The 12,664-nt window shown below is 47.4% G+C and overlaps 1 protein-coding gene across 1 annotated transcript in view; it reads left to right on the top strand.

The window, feature by feature from the left end:
- Window positions 1–12,664, top strand: part of LOC115089198 (LARGE xylosyl- and glucuronyltransferase 1) — a 519,096-nt gene that overhangs the window by 286,354 nt on the left and 220,078 nt on the right. Inside the window, exon 5 of the mRNA XM_029597248.1 lies at window positions 2,301–2,424. Coding sequence (XP_029453108.1) covers window positions 2,301–2,424 — 124 coding nt within the window. The remainder of the gene's footprint in view (window positions 1–2,300; window positions 2,425–12,664) is intronic.

Raw genomic sequence — 12,664 nt, forward strand, 5'->3', positions numbered from 1 at the left:
TGCCAGCCAGAGCTGGTGTTAAGTTTTGAGGCACCCCCAAGCCATTCTCAGAAAAGAAAAAAAATACAGCTTTTTTGAGGTTCCTCCTACTTAATAGTGTTGTGATATTAAGCAGGAGGAACCACAGAAAAATGCAACATGAAAAAAAATCTTGTCAGTGGTCAGTTTTGGAAAAGGGAAGCTCAATTTACAGGTGTACGGGTTAGGAAAACAGACACTCAGAAAACTGAGTGTCCGTTTTCCTCACCTGCGCACTGTCACTTCTCCTGGGTGCTCGATGCCATGGGCACGCTAGAGACGTGCAGTTTAGCACGCCAGTTCATTTGAGCATTACATTGAGTGCCCAAGAGAGGGATTGTGTGCACGTTCAAAAAAAAAAAAAAAAGTGTGTTCAGGTGGGTTTAGCAAGGCTCCAGCATGCCTGACGGTTTGGGAAAATCCTAGACAATATTTCACCCACTGCTGTGGTCCATTGAGGCAGCCACCCTCTCCAGCCTTCAGAACCATGGAGCGACTCTAGAATGTTATTTAAGAAGGAGCACGGTATGTGGCATTCATTCAAAGATTTACACATAGCTCCAGGTATGCCCTGAGGTACCAGCCCACAGCTGAATGCGTAAGCATCTTAAGAAAGGCAGAGAAACCCTTTCATGGACACTGTGCTATTTAGCGCCTAAAATGCCCCACATTTTTTAAAGCGTTCGTATATTGCCGTTACTTAATGTAACTTGAAGGTTTTTATTCTTACTTTTCTTGCTCTCTCGGGTGAGCTTTGAGGCTTGGACTGCTGAAATCACTTTAACAGCCTGTGTTTCCGAGAAGGCATTGGGGTAGCCTGCACAGAGCAGCAGTTATGCCGCAAGCAGCAGTGCCAAGACTGCATCGAGCTTCCAAGAAGGCACTTGGGGGTAACCTGTGTGGACTGACCATAGTTAAAGCACACAGTTCACTGAGCATGGGGAGGTCAGATGTTTCGGACTGTGGCTTCACAATATTAGGAGCTGTGTGGATTATTGGAACCCTTGGGACCTGGATATTGGATTTTCTGTTGGTGTTGTAGGAATCGAGGCATGAAATGGCCTACCAGTAGAGGCACTGGAGGTCAGCGGTGCAAAGGATCTTTAGGTATGCCTGGGACTGATTATGGAGGGCAGTAGTAGGAGAGAGTTGAAAGTTCAGCTAAAGACATCAATTGATGGGGAACTGGTGTTGCTCAACTGAGACGCAACACCAGGAACTGAGACTCTTATCTACCCTAAATAGAAGAATTGTAATAGGGCAGATTGAATAGGCCAGGTTTTTTTTCTGCTGTCATTTACAATGTTATTATGAAGGCACCTTACATTTGCTGAATGCCTCATGAAGGTTGGTGGGGTCCATGATCCTGGCTCACAAATCACTATCAGGTTGATATTTAAAAAATGTGTCCGGCTACCTTTGGGTGTTAGCTGGACAAACCTTCAGGGTTTAAATGACTTCCCTTCCCTCTCCCCTGAGTGGATGCATTTCTGTCTGGGTAAGTGGTTGTCATTCAGAATGTACCAGTGTAAAAAAAAAATAATGGGAATGGGAGATGGTGAAACTTTCGTCACCAAAGTTACCCGGAGAAAAGCTGTCCAGAAGTTTACTTTTCTTCACCAGTTTGAGGAGATTTCCCCAGGTAAAAAGTGTTTTACCCAGGTGATCACCCGTCTAAGAATTGTCCATCCTGTACGTGTGTGTGAAACTAGGTGCGCTGTTCCACAGCTCGTGGGCTTCTGCCCGCTTTTGTAGTGCAGGGGTTAGGTCGGTGGAGACAACCACAGGTGCAGTTCTGGATTTTCAAAGCTGCGTTTCTTTCCGGTCAGGTGCAGATCTCCATGGGTGCTTTTCCCCTGAGGCATTTTTTTCAAAGTCAATATATGCATGCGTAGTTTTGCTTTGAAAACTGGTGCGGAGACAGTGGATAAAAAGGTACCTTCAGACTGTGCAGCAGTGGGGGCAGTTTGAGGCTCTCTTTTGCCTCATCTAAAACGTTTGCCATCGATCCAGATGTGCCTATCTTAGTTGCAGAGATGTGGCTCCACCTCTTTTCCTCAGTCTAGCTCTCTATAAGCTGAAGTCTGTGCTGCAGGTTTTGTACTAAGTAACTGGCCAGTGAAAGTGGTTACTTTTTCTCTCCAGGCGACTGAAAGTGCAACAGATTGCATTCTGCAGAGAGACACTGTTTCCATCCAGCGACCTGGTGTCGCCTTCTCTGCTTTCCTCCCTCCAGCGCTGGATTCTCACGGCTTTGGTTTTTGTTCTTTCCCCTTTGCCAGGCGGAACCCTCTTCACTTTCATCTCATTGCGGACGCTATCGCCAAGCAGATCCTAGCCACCCTCTTCCAGACCTGGATGGTTCCCGCTGTGCGGCTGGACTTCTACGATGCTGACGAGCTGAAGGTAAGCAGAATCTGTGTGCGGGCAAGAGCCCGATAGGTAGAGTGGGATGGGGTGGGGAGAGGGTTAACGCAGAATTCAGCCGGAGGAAAGGACCTTGATAACTGGAGGATGAGCTTAGCTTCAGGGGAAGAGAGCTCCCTGCTTTATTAGGCTGCAGCAGCCAAGCAGTCAGGGATGTTGGAGGGAACAAACGGAAGCTGTCAGCAGACGTATAAAGCTTACCCTCAGTGTACCAGTACAGAACAGTGTACCAGTACAGAACGATGATTGTTTTCTTGGCCAGTAAGTCACCACAAATTCCAAGGACAGGAATGCCCTTTCCAAGGGTTTTGATGCACATCCTTTAATGCACTTACAAACTGTGTCATAGGAACAAAATCATCACTATTTTTTATTTAAACTACAAAACATCAATTTTTAATTTTATTATTTATTTATTTATTTTTTTTTTTTTTTTGCTGCCTTCTCGCCTCTCTTATTTGAATTATCAGTGGTAGGGGTGCACGGGTCATGCATCAGTTGTGCGTCAGCAGTGCTGCCTCAGAGCTGTCTGTGCATGCAGGGACTTCAGCACAAGGTCACCTGGTGCTCTCTAAAGGAAAACTATGCTTGGGTTTTATTTATCAGCCACTTTATACTTAAATAACTCATTGCCACAAAGCACTGTGGGGCTGAATATTATAAATCAGTTCATATGGGAGCAGACAATTTTATGGAAGATAGTTAAATTGTAGAGCCTATTTAATATTACAGTCAGCTGTCGTCCCTAGGTTCAGTGCATCCCTAAATATTAAGTGACGGGACAGGCCATCCTACGCACACACACCGTGTAAGCCCTTGCTGCTTCCTCCTGTTTGCAATAGGTCGGTGAAGGGACTTCTTGGTTTGACTAAATCTGGCAGTTCTTATAAACATATCACTAATGTGTTCACCATTCCATATTTAATTATGGATTGTGAATAGTTCATCAGATGCCTTCCATGCTTATCGTCTGAAATGCTCTTATTTTTCTAAGAGGGTCTCTCAAACAAGCAAGGACTTCCGGTCTTTTGAGGCTTTTTAAAATTAAGAACTAGTTCTGGTGGTGGGGGAGGGTTGAATTAGCAGAACTTGAAAAATGAGAAAAAAAAATCCCCTTTCTAGATCGCTGCAGGGCGTTAAGTAAGCGTAGCGTGGACCTCCAGGGAGCCAATCAGTAAAGAACCTCAGTGCCTGCGATATTCAGAGTGTGTGAGATGTCAATATAGAAATCGACAAACCAAAGCATCAGTCAGGACACGGTTAGAAGCAGAAGGGAGTATTTACATGATAAATAGGACTTTTAGCCGGCCAATTTATAGGCAGACAGTGGGTGGATTTGGGCAGTGCTGCTTACCCAGTTAAACTAACCAGATAAGTAGAGAGATTGGTCCTTTCTGGTTAAGTTAATCAGATAAGTTAGAGCAGCCATAGAGCTGATCTGAGTTAGCCGGATTTAACTTATCCGGCTATGTAACACCTTGACTGCGGATATTCAGCGGCACAGCCATGCTGCAGAACATCTCTTGTAACTTAGCCGGATAAGTCATAGCTGGCTAACTTACTATGGTTTGGGTTTTTTTTTTTTTTTGTTTTTTTTTACCTGCATTTAGAAAATAGTTTCTTCCTGTGCAAAGTTTCCATGGCAGCTTGTGGTGAATATTTTAAAAAAATAATCATACCTGATGTTTGCCAAAGGTAAATGTTCTCACATGACAAGCAGGATGGTAGTCCTCACATATGGGTGATATCACAGGATGGAGCCCAATCACGGAACACTTTTGTCAAAGTTTCTAGAACTTTGACTGGCACCTACTGGGCATGCCCAGCATGGCACTGAACCTGCAGCCAGCAGGGGTCCCTCTTCAGTCTTCTTTTTCCGTGCAGCAGTAGCCACGTGGGTTAAGGAGCTCCACAGAGATTCCTGACAGGAATTTTCCTCACAGAATTACTTAAAACTTTATACCCCACAAGGGTCCTCCTTTTGAATTTTGCTTCCGCGGTACTCCAGTAAGTCCCTTAACTGTTTTCGGTCGATTCCCAACGAGTTTGGACCTTGTGGCCTACTGGCCATGGACCGCACCGCAGCTCAATTTTTCAAAGGCCATGGTGTCGGGGTTCTGTCGGTGCCCTGATTGTACTCACACATCTGTGTAATGTGTCTCGGGTGCGAGCATGATGTCCTGACTTGCACCAAATATGCCTTAATGACACCAAAAGGTCGCAAAGCTAGAATGGAGAAAATGGAACTTCTCTTCCATTCTCAAACTCCGACGCCGTCTATTGCTTTGATGTCATCCGAACTGGCGTCGTCCACTTTGCGCCATCATCAGGCTCCGGCCAGTGACCGTCTGGCGTCGACGACTTCCCAGCCATCGACTACCTCTACTCCCCCTCAGGATTGAGGGGATCGTAGAGAGAAGCATCAGCATCGGACCATTGATGAAGGAAAATCATCGACTTCGCCATCGTCCAAGCCGCCATCGAAGAAACCCTGTCCAGAAAAGGCATCGACCCTTTCTGGGACTGGGTCACCGAGTCAACCCTCACGCGGACGGGTATCGGGAGTCGCGACTCTGCCTTACCAGTGGTCCCTCCGGCTATGCCTCTGCCTCCTTCTCCCCTTCCGGGTTCAGGCCATCGATAAGGCGATGCACAGGTTCCAAGTTCCTCCGACCACCGATCCTATTCCAGCAGCATTGGCACCGCTGCTCTCGAAGATGGAAGCACTTATAGCCGCTTTTCCACCAATGGATCCTGGGTCACCGGTGGCTCCGGTGCACTCTCCACTTACTCTATCATCGGGAGGAGAAACACAGTTCCGTCTTCCTCCATCGGGGATCCTGCCGATGCCTCAGCCATCGATGCTGATGCGACCATTGGCATCACCGATCCATCCATCGATGCCTGCACCTGTGCCCTCGATGCCTTCATCGGTGCCTCCAATACTTCCCTCGATGCCTTCAGAGCCTAGACCAGGACCTTCATAAATACCTTCCTCCTGTCCTTCTCAGGTTCCTAGAGGAACAGGTGCTGATCCCTATGACACTTGGACTGACGATTCGTCTCCAGACACCGATGATTTACCATCATCACCTTTTCCTGCTGAGAGCAGGAAACGTTCTCCTCCAGAGGACTTGTCCTTCATAAATTTTGTGAAGGAAATGTCTGAGTTGGTTCCCTTCCAATTACAGACTGAGCAAGATGATAGGCACCAAATGATGGAGCTGTTACAATTCCTGGATGCTCCCAAGGAAATAACCTCCATCCCTATCCATCAGGTTCTTTTGGATCTTCTCAAAAAGAATTGGGAACACCCTGGTTCGGTAGCTCCAGTCAACCGAAAGGCAGATACCACTTACTTGGTCCAGTCAGCCCCAGGGTTCCAAAAACCTCAGCTGGATCACCAATCTGTGGTGGTAGAATCTGCCCAAAAGAGGGCACGATGCTCAAAACCCCACTCTTCCTTCCCCCCAGGTAAGGAGCAGAAATTCCTGGATGCCATTGGCCGGCGTGTCTTCCAGGGATCAATGCTCATGTCTCGGATCGCCACTTACCAGCTCTATATGACCCAATATAATAGGGTCTTATTCAAGCAGATACAGGACTTTGCAGAGTCCCTGCCTCAGCAATTCCAGGAACAGCTACAAACCCTGGTTCACAAAGGTTTTGAAACGGGGAAACATGAAATAAGGTCCTCTTATGATATCTTCAACACCGCTTCCAGGGTATCTGCAGCTGCTATCTCTGCAAGAAGATGGGCCTGGCTAAAGTCTTTGGACTTGCGCCCTGAAGTACAAGACAGATTGCCCGATCTGCCTTGCATAGGAGACAGTCTGTTTGGTGAACAGATCCAGCGGACAGTGGCAGAACTCAAAGAGCATCATGAGACCCTTCACCAACTCTCTCTGATGCCTCCTGAGTATTCCTCTAAACAAACATTCAGGAAGGACACTAAAAAGTCATTCTTCTGTCCAAAGAAGTCTTATCCACCACCGTCTAGAAGTCGTTCTATGAGACCTTTCCAGAAGGCCCAGTCTAGTCAACCTCGTAAGCAAAAGCCACAAGCAGCTCCTCAGCCAGGCCCTGCTTCCACTGCCACAGATACCAGTGGGAGGTCGATTGTGCCATTTCCTCAACATCTGGCACACAATCACTTCAGACCAGTGGGTCCTTGCAATAATCTCTCAGGGTTAATTTTCTCTCTCTCCCACCGGATAGAGAATTTTCTCTCTATCCCACAGGATTTCCAACCTCAGCAGATGAGGGGAACATCCGACCACTCACTACTCCTGGAACAGGAGGTCTCCCTCCTCCTCCAGTCCAAAGCAATCGAACCAGTGCCCTACTCCCAACAGGGCCCTGGATTCTATTCCTGGTACTTTCTAATCCCCAAAAAATCAGGCGGCGTTCATCCAATTCTGGACCTGCGTGCCCTCAACAAGTACCCTCCAACGAGAAAAATTCAAGATGGTGACCCTGGGCAACCTCCTTCCTCTTCTGCAAAGAGGAGATTGGCTCTGCTCTCTAGATATCCAGGACGCGTATCCACACATTGCAATAACTCCATCTCATCGCAGATTTCTGAGATTTCTGGTAGGCCCCAGGCACTATCAGTACCGAGTGCTACCATTCGGCCCTGGCAAACTTGCACCTCGAGTCTTCACCAAGTGCCTCGTAGAAGTAGCAGCAGCCTTCCTCAGGACCCAAGGTGTTCTCGTCTACCCCTATCTAGACGATTGGTTGATCAAGGCTCCCACTCAGCAAGCTGCTCTGTCGTCCCTACAACTTACCTTACACACTCTGATTTCGCTAGGATTTCTTGTCAATTACGTGAAATCCTGCTTTGTCCCATCTCAAACTTTGTCCTTCATAGGGGCAGATTTGGACACCTTTCAAGCAAAGGCTTTTCTGCCTCGACAGCGAGCTCTCACTCTCATTTCTCTCGCACACCAGCTGCAGTCTCAACACAGCTCGACTGCTCGTCACTTCCTCATCCTGCTGGGACACATGGCATCCTCGGTACAGGTTACCCCGATGGCCCGCTTGGCCATGAGAGTCATGCAGTGGACCCTAGGTCACAATGGACTCAATCCGTCCAACCACTATCGACCATTGTCCACATCACCGACCCACTCTGCCAGTCTCTGGCTTGGTGGAAAAATCAGATCAATCTCCTACAAGGCCTGCCCTTCCAGGCTCCAAATACTCAAATAACTCTCATCATCGATGCTTCCAACCTCTGTTGGGGAGCACATGTTGCCAATTGGCAAACCCAAGGAGTTTGGTCTCCAGAGGAAGCCAAACACCAAATCAATTTCCTGGAGCTACAAGCAATCAGGTATGCTCTCAGGGTGTTTCAAGATTGCCTGTCCAACCAAGTCGTCCTAATACAGATGGACAAACCCGGTGGCGATGTGGTACATCAACAAACAGGGAGAAACGGGCTCCTACCTACTGTTTGTTTGTTTATTTATTTATTTAGCAGTTTTTATATACCGACATTCAATGGGATATCACATCGGTCTACAATAAACAGAGAACTACGCTAAATTAGCGCTTGACAGGGAACGTGAAAAGAACAATAACTAACTGTGCCAAGAAGCGGCACAGATAAGGGCGGAGGCCTTCTCCCACTTGATGTACCTCAAGGCCACCTACTTGCCGGGAGTGGACAATGTGTTGGCGGACAAGCTGAGTCGCGCCTTTCAACCGCACGAGTGGTCCCTCGATCCCACAGTGGCAGACTCAATATTCCAATGCTGGGGTTATCCTCGCATAGACCTCTTTGCGTCACCTCAAAACCGCAAAGTAGAGAACTTTTGCTCTCTCGCTCGCAGCCAACACGCGCAACAAAGAGATACGTTCTCCCTCTCATGGGCGACCGGTCTCCTATGTGCATTCCCTCCACTTCCACTTCTCTCGAAGACTCTCGTGAAGCTACGTCAGGACAAGGGAAGCATGACCCTGATAGCACCTCACTGGCCGCGCCAAGTGTGGTTTCCGATCCTTCGGGACTTCTCCATTTGCAGGCACATTCCCTTGGGAAAGAACCCGCTTCTGATCATGCAGAGTGACGGGTGCCTACGCACCCCAATCTTCAGGCTTTGTCCCTGACTGTCTGGATGTTGAAAGGTTAATCCTTCTGCCACTTAAACTTTCGGAGCCAGTTTCCTGTGTCCTGATTGCTTCACGGAAGCCTTCCACGAGAAAATCTTATCTTTACACATGGAACAGGTTTATATCATGGTGTTCCTCTCAGTCCCTTGATCTCTTTACCTGTTCCACCATGAAGTTTCTAGACTATCTCTGGCACTTGTCAGAATCAGGTCTAAAAACGTCCTCCATCAGAATGCATGTCAGTGCGGTAGCCGCCTTCCATAAAGGTGTCGGGGATGTTCCTATTTCCATACAACCCCTTGTAACACGATTTTTGAAGGGCTTGCTCCACCTCGAGCCTCCACTGCACCCTCCGGCCCCTTCTTGGGACCTCAATCTAGTTTTGGGACGGCTGCCCATTAGAGTTCAGGAAGCCCTCTACCAAATTCTACCCCAGTCCTTGTGCCTATTGCACATCTTAGATACATTTGGTGCATTTCTCGGACATTCTCAGCTCGGTACTCACCCATATGTGAGGACTACCATCCTGCTTGTCCTGTGAGAAAGCAAATGTTGCTTACCTGTAACAGGTGTTCTCACAGGACAGCAGGATGTTAGTCCTCACGAAACCCGCCCGCCACCCCGCGGTGTTGGGTTTGTTACATTTTCTTATTTTATTTTTTGGCACTTCCTATAGCTTTAAACAAGACTGAAGGGGGACTCCTACTGGCTGCAGGATTAGTACCATGCTGGGCATGCCCAGTAGGTGCCAGTCAAAGTTCTAGAAACTTTGACAAAAGTGTTCCATGATTGGGCTCCATCCTGTGATGTCACCCATATGTGAGGACTAACATCCTGCTGTCCTATGAGAACACCTGTTACAGGTAAGCAACATTTGCTATCCTTTGCACATGTAAGCAAGGCATACAAAGTGTAAATACAGCATGCAGAAGTGCCAGATGAACCCGGGGAAGGAGAGCTTCAAAATGTAGGGCTTCAGTGCAGCCAGAATAAAAGTATGCAGCTTTTATTAAAAAAAAAAAAATGAATAAAACCTATTAAGACAAAAATGAAAGGAAACCTATGAATAAGACAACACAGTGGAAGAACTGGAGCTTAAAGCAGGCAAGGAAGTACTGAGGACTGTACCTGGCACACTGCTTTTAAAGGAAGAAACATTTTTAATGTCCTTTGCGAGAATGAGGAGGAGAAGATGAACTCAGCACAGCAGGGCAAGCAGAGAAGAAAGGCTATTGATTTTATTTTACAGATTTCCTTCTCTTGGCAGTCCCCTGAGCCCAGCTACATCTCTGCATTGTGAGCAAAGTGCACTTAAGACAGGCAGTCAGTCCTCTGGTTTTATGATGGGGCTGTAGTATAGTGTATGTTTCATAACCTTTCCACATCTGGCACTGGGAGTGGTAAGAGAATGGGGAGTCTGGGGGGGGGGGGGGGCGGGGGGGAGCGCAGAACAGTTTTGCAGTTCTCCTGTGTGACTTAGAGTATGATGTGGCCTTAGTTTTGACAGGATAGATTAACTTTTCTCCTATTTCTATCAGCAGGGGAAAAACACCAAGTCTAGAATTTGTTCATGAAGGAGACAGATTGGAGAAAGAGCAAACTTCACAATCCATGGCAGGGTCATTGCCCCCTTTGCTTCAAGTGAATGCAAGACTTAACAGTCTAACTTTGGAAGATTAACACTGGTGCAAGGAGCTTCCTGTCTGCCTGAGGCTGGCACCCCCTTGCCTAATGCTGACACTGGCGCAGGGAGTCCTCCCTTTCTGCTGGACACTGGCACAGGGAGCCTATTCCCCCTTCCCTTTTCAGCCAGACTCCACTTTTTGTGAGATAGGAAACTGCATATCCTAAAACCAGAACACTCAAAGAAATAATAGTTTAAAAAATTCAGATTGCAGCAGATTTGGTAGATGTTCCGTGCACCAGGTTTCCTTGGTAACAAGTATTTTTTTTTATACATTTTAAATAAAGCAGTCCTGATCTGGTCTAGAAGATTTCAGTCATTCTTGAAGAGTCATTATGAAAAACTGCAGTGAGAAGCAGGCTCCAGATTAACTTGATAGCACCACAAACGAAGCAGAGAGCTTGTTAATGAGTGTGGACATACCACACAAGGGAAGATATTTCCAGTGGCTTGCAGGAATGGAAGGCCGAAGGGAATAATCCTCTTTAAATAGTTGTTTCCAGCACTCAGGAGCCCATTCGTACTCTTCTTGGTTTTCATGTTACGATGGTATTTATTAATAACATATTTCCTTTTGCTTATGTCTGCGTGTTGGTCCTTAGTTAATTTTAGTCTTGAATGTTTTTCCAAGGCTTTCTTCCACATCATCCCTCACATGCAGCAGCCCTCTACGGCGATAACAGCAAGATACAGTTTTCTCCACAGCTGCTTCCACTGCTGCCCTCAGAGGGAATGGGGGCAAGTGATAGACCCCCTCAAATGTTTACCAAGCTTCCACATGAACCAAAAAATGTTTTCCGTAGGGGAAAAAAAATGCTGAAGGATATGATTTGAAGTTGGACGGAGGTGGGGTGAAAGGAAATGTGAGGTGCTACTTTACTGGTGGTGAGATGGATGCCTGGAGTGAGAGAAGCGCGCTTGTGACAAATACAGAGGGAGCTGGTAAAGCCAAGGGAGGGAGATGGCCAGAGATCAGAGGGTTGGTTGGGTTATGGGATCATTTTTCTTCCTAGCAGTAAGAGCACAAAGTGTTGTCACCAGTCTCCCTCCAGGCTTTCTAAGACCCGCATCAAAAGCTCTGCCAATCTAGAACATCCTCTTAACTCTCATAGGGGACCAATTGAAAAAACACTCTTTAGCATTTTTAGGGATACAAATCAATGCAACAACATTAAGGAACAAGTCCAGCAATAGAGAGAAATATAACATAAGAACATAACCTATGCCACAATGGGTCAGACCAAGGGTCCATCAAGCCCAGCATCCTGTTTCCAACAGTGGCCAATCCAAGTCACAAGTACCTGGCAAGTACCCAAACATTAGATAGATCCCATGCTGCTGTTCCTTATTGATTAATAACAGTTTATGGACTTCTCTAGGAACTTATCCAAGATGTATAAGGAAGGAGTAAAATACATTAGACCAGGGGAGGGCAAACTATGACCCATGGGCCAAATCTGGCCCATCAAAACCTTTCCTCTAGCCAGCCTTTCTCTTGCAAAAGCTACATTATGTGTGTCCCACTGATGCTCTGAGCTGTCTACCTGAGTGTCTAACGTCACGAAAGGGCCAAAAATGTCGCCCTTGTTGATGCGCAGAAACACACGACATCTGGCCTTGAGTGATGTCAGGCACAGCATCAGCACCTCAGCCTAGGGCATGATTTCCACCACACCACGGTGCCATTTAATGGTGTACTGACAGGGTGCCCATCCCCTGCCAGCGAGGAGAGGCGCTGCATGACAGTAACATGTGGTAGTGTGCTGGTGGGGTTACCACCCCCTGCCAGTGAGCCTGATGCTGACCTTGCTGGTAGTCTTCTGGTACCCAGCAGGCAGGAAAATAACAGCCTGGGGAGGAGGGGTGAGTCATATGGTGTGGTGTAACTGAAAGGGAAGGGTGGCGAGTGACTGAAAGGGCGAGTGAATAGGAGAGAGAGAGGATGAGTGACAGGTCAAGGGAAGGCAGTGAGTGGGGGAAGGAAAGGGTGAGTGACTGAGAGGGAAGGTAAGAGAGTGAGTAGGGGTAAGAATGAGGGAAGGGGACTGAGTGGGAGGGTGAGTAATGAGGGAGGGAGTGGCAGAGGGGAGGAAAGGGAATGAGTGAATTGCAGGGAGGGTTGAGTATTTCAGAGAATAAGAAAGGGGTGAATGGGAGTGAGAGGGTGGGAGAGAGGGAGTGATTAACTGGGAGGGAAGGACGAGGTGAGTGACTGAGGGGAGAAAGGGAAGAAGTTTAATTGCAGGGGGGGTGAATGTCACTGAGGGAAGGAAAAGGGAAGAGATCTGAGTGGGAGGGTAAGTGTCTAAGAGGGAGAGGGAAGGGTGTATGTGACAGAGCGGGGAGTGACTGATCTGGCTAACTTGAAGATGGCTGGGTATATTCACTGGCAATGCTGTGTTGCTGAATATTTCAGCA

The sequence above is a fragment of the Rhinatrema bivittatum genome, chromosome 4, assembly GCF_901001135.1.
Source record: "Rhinatrema bivittatum chromosome 4, aRhiBiv1.1, whole genome shotgun sequence".
In the NCBI taxonomy this organism is placed as follows: Eukaryota; Metazoa; Chordata; class Amphibia; order Gymnophiona; family Rhinatrematidae; genus Rhinatrema; species Rhinatrema bivittatum.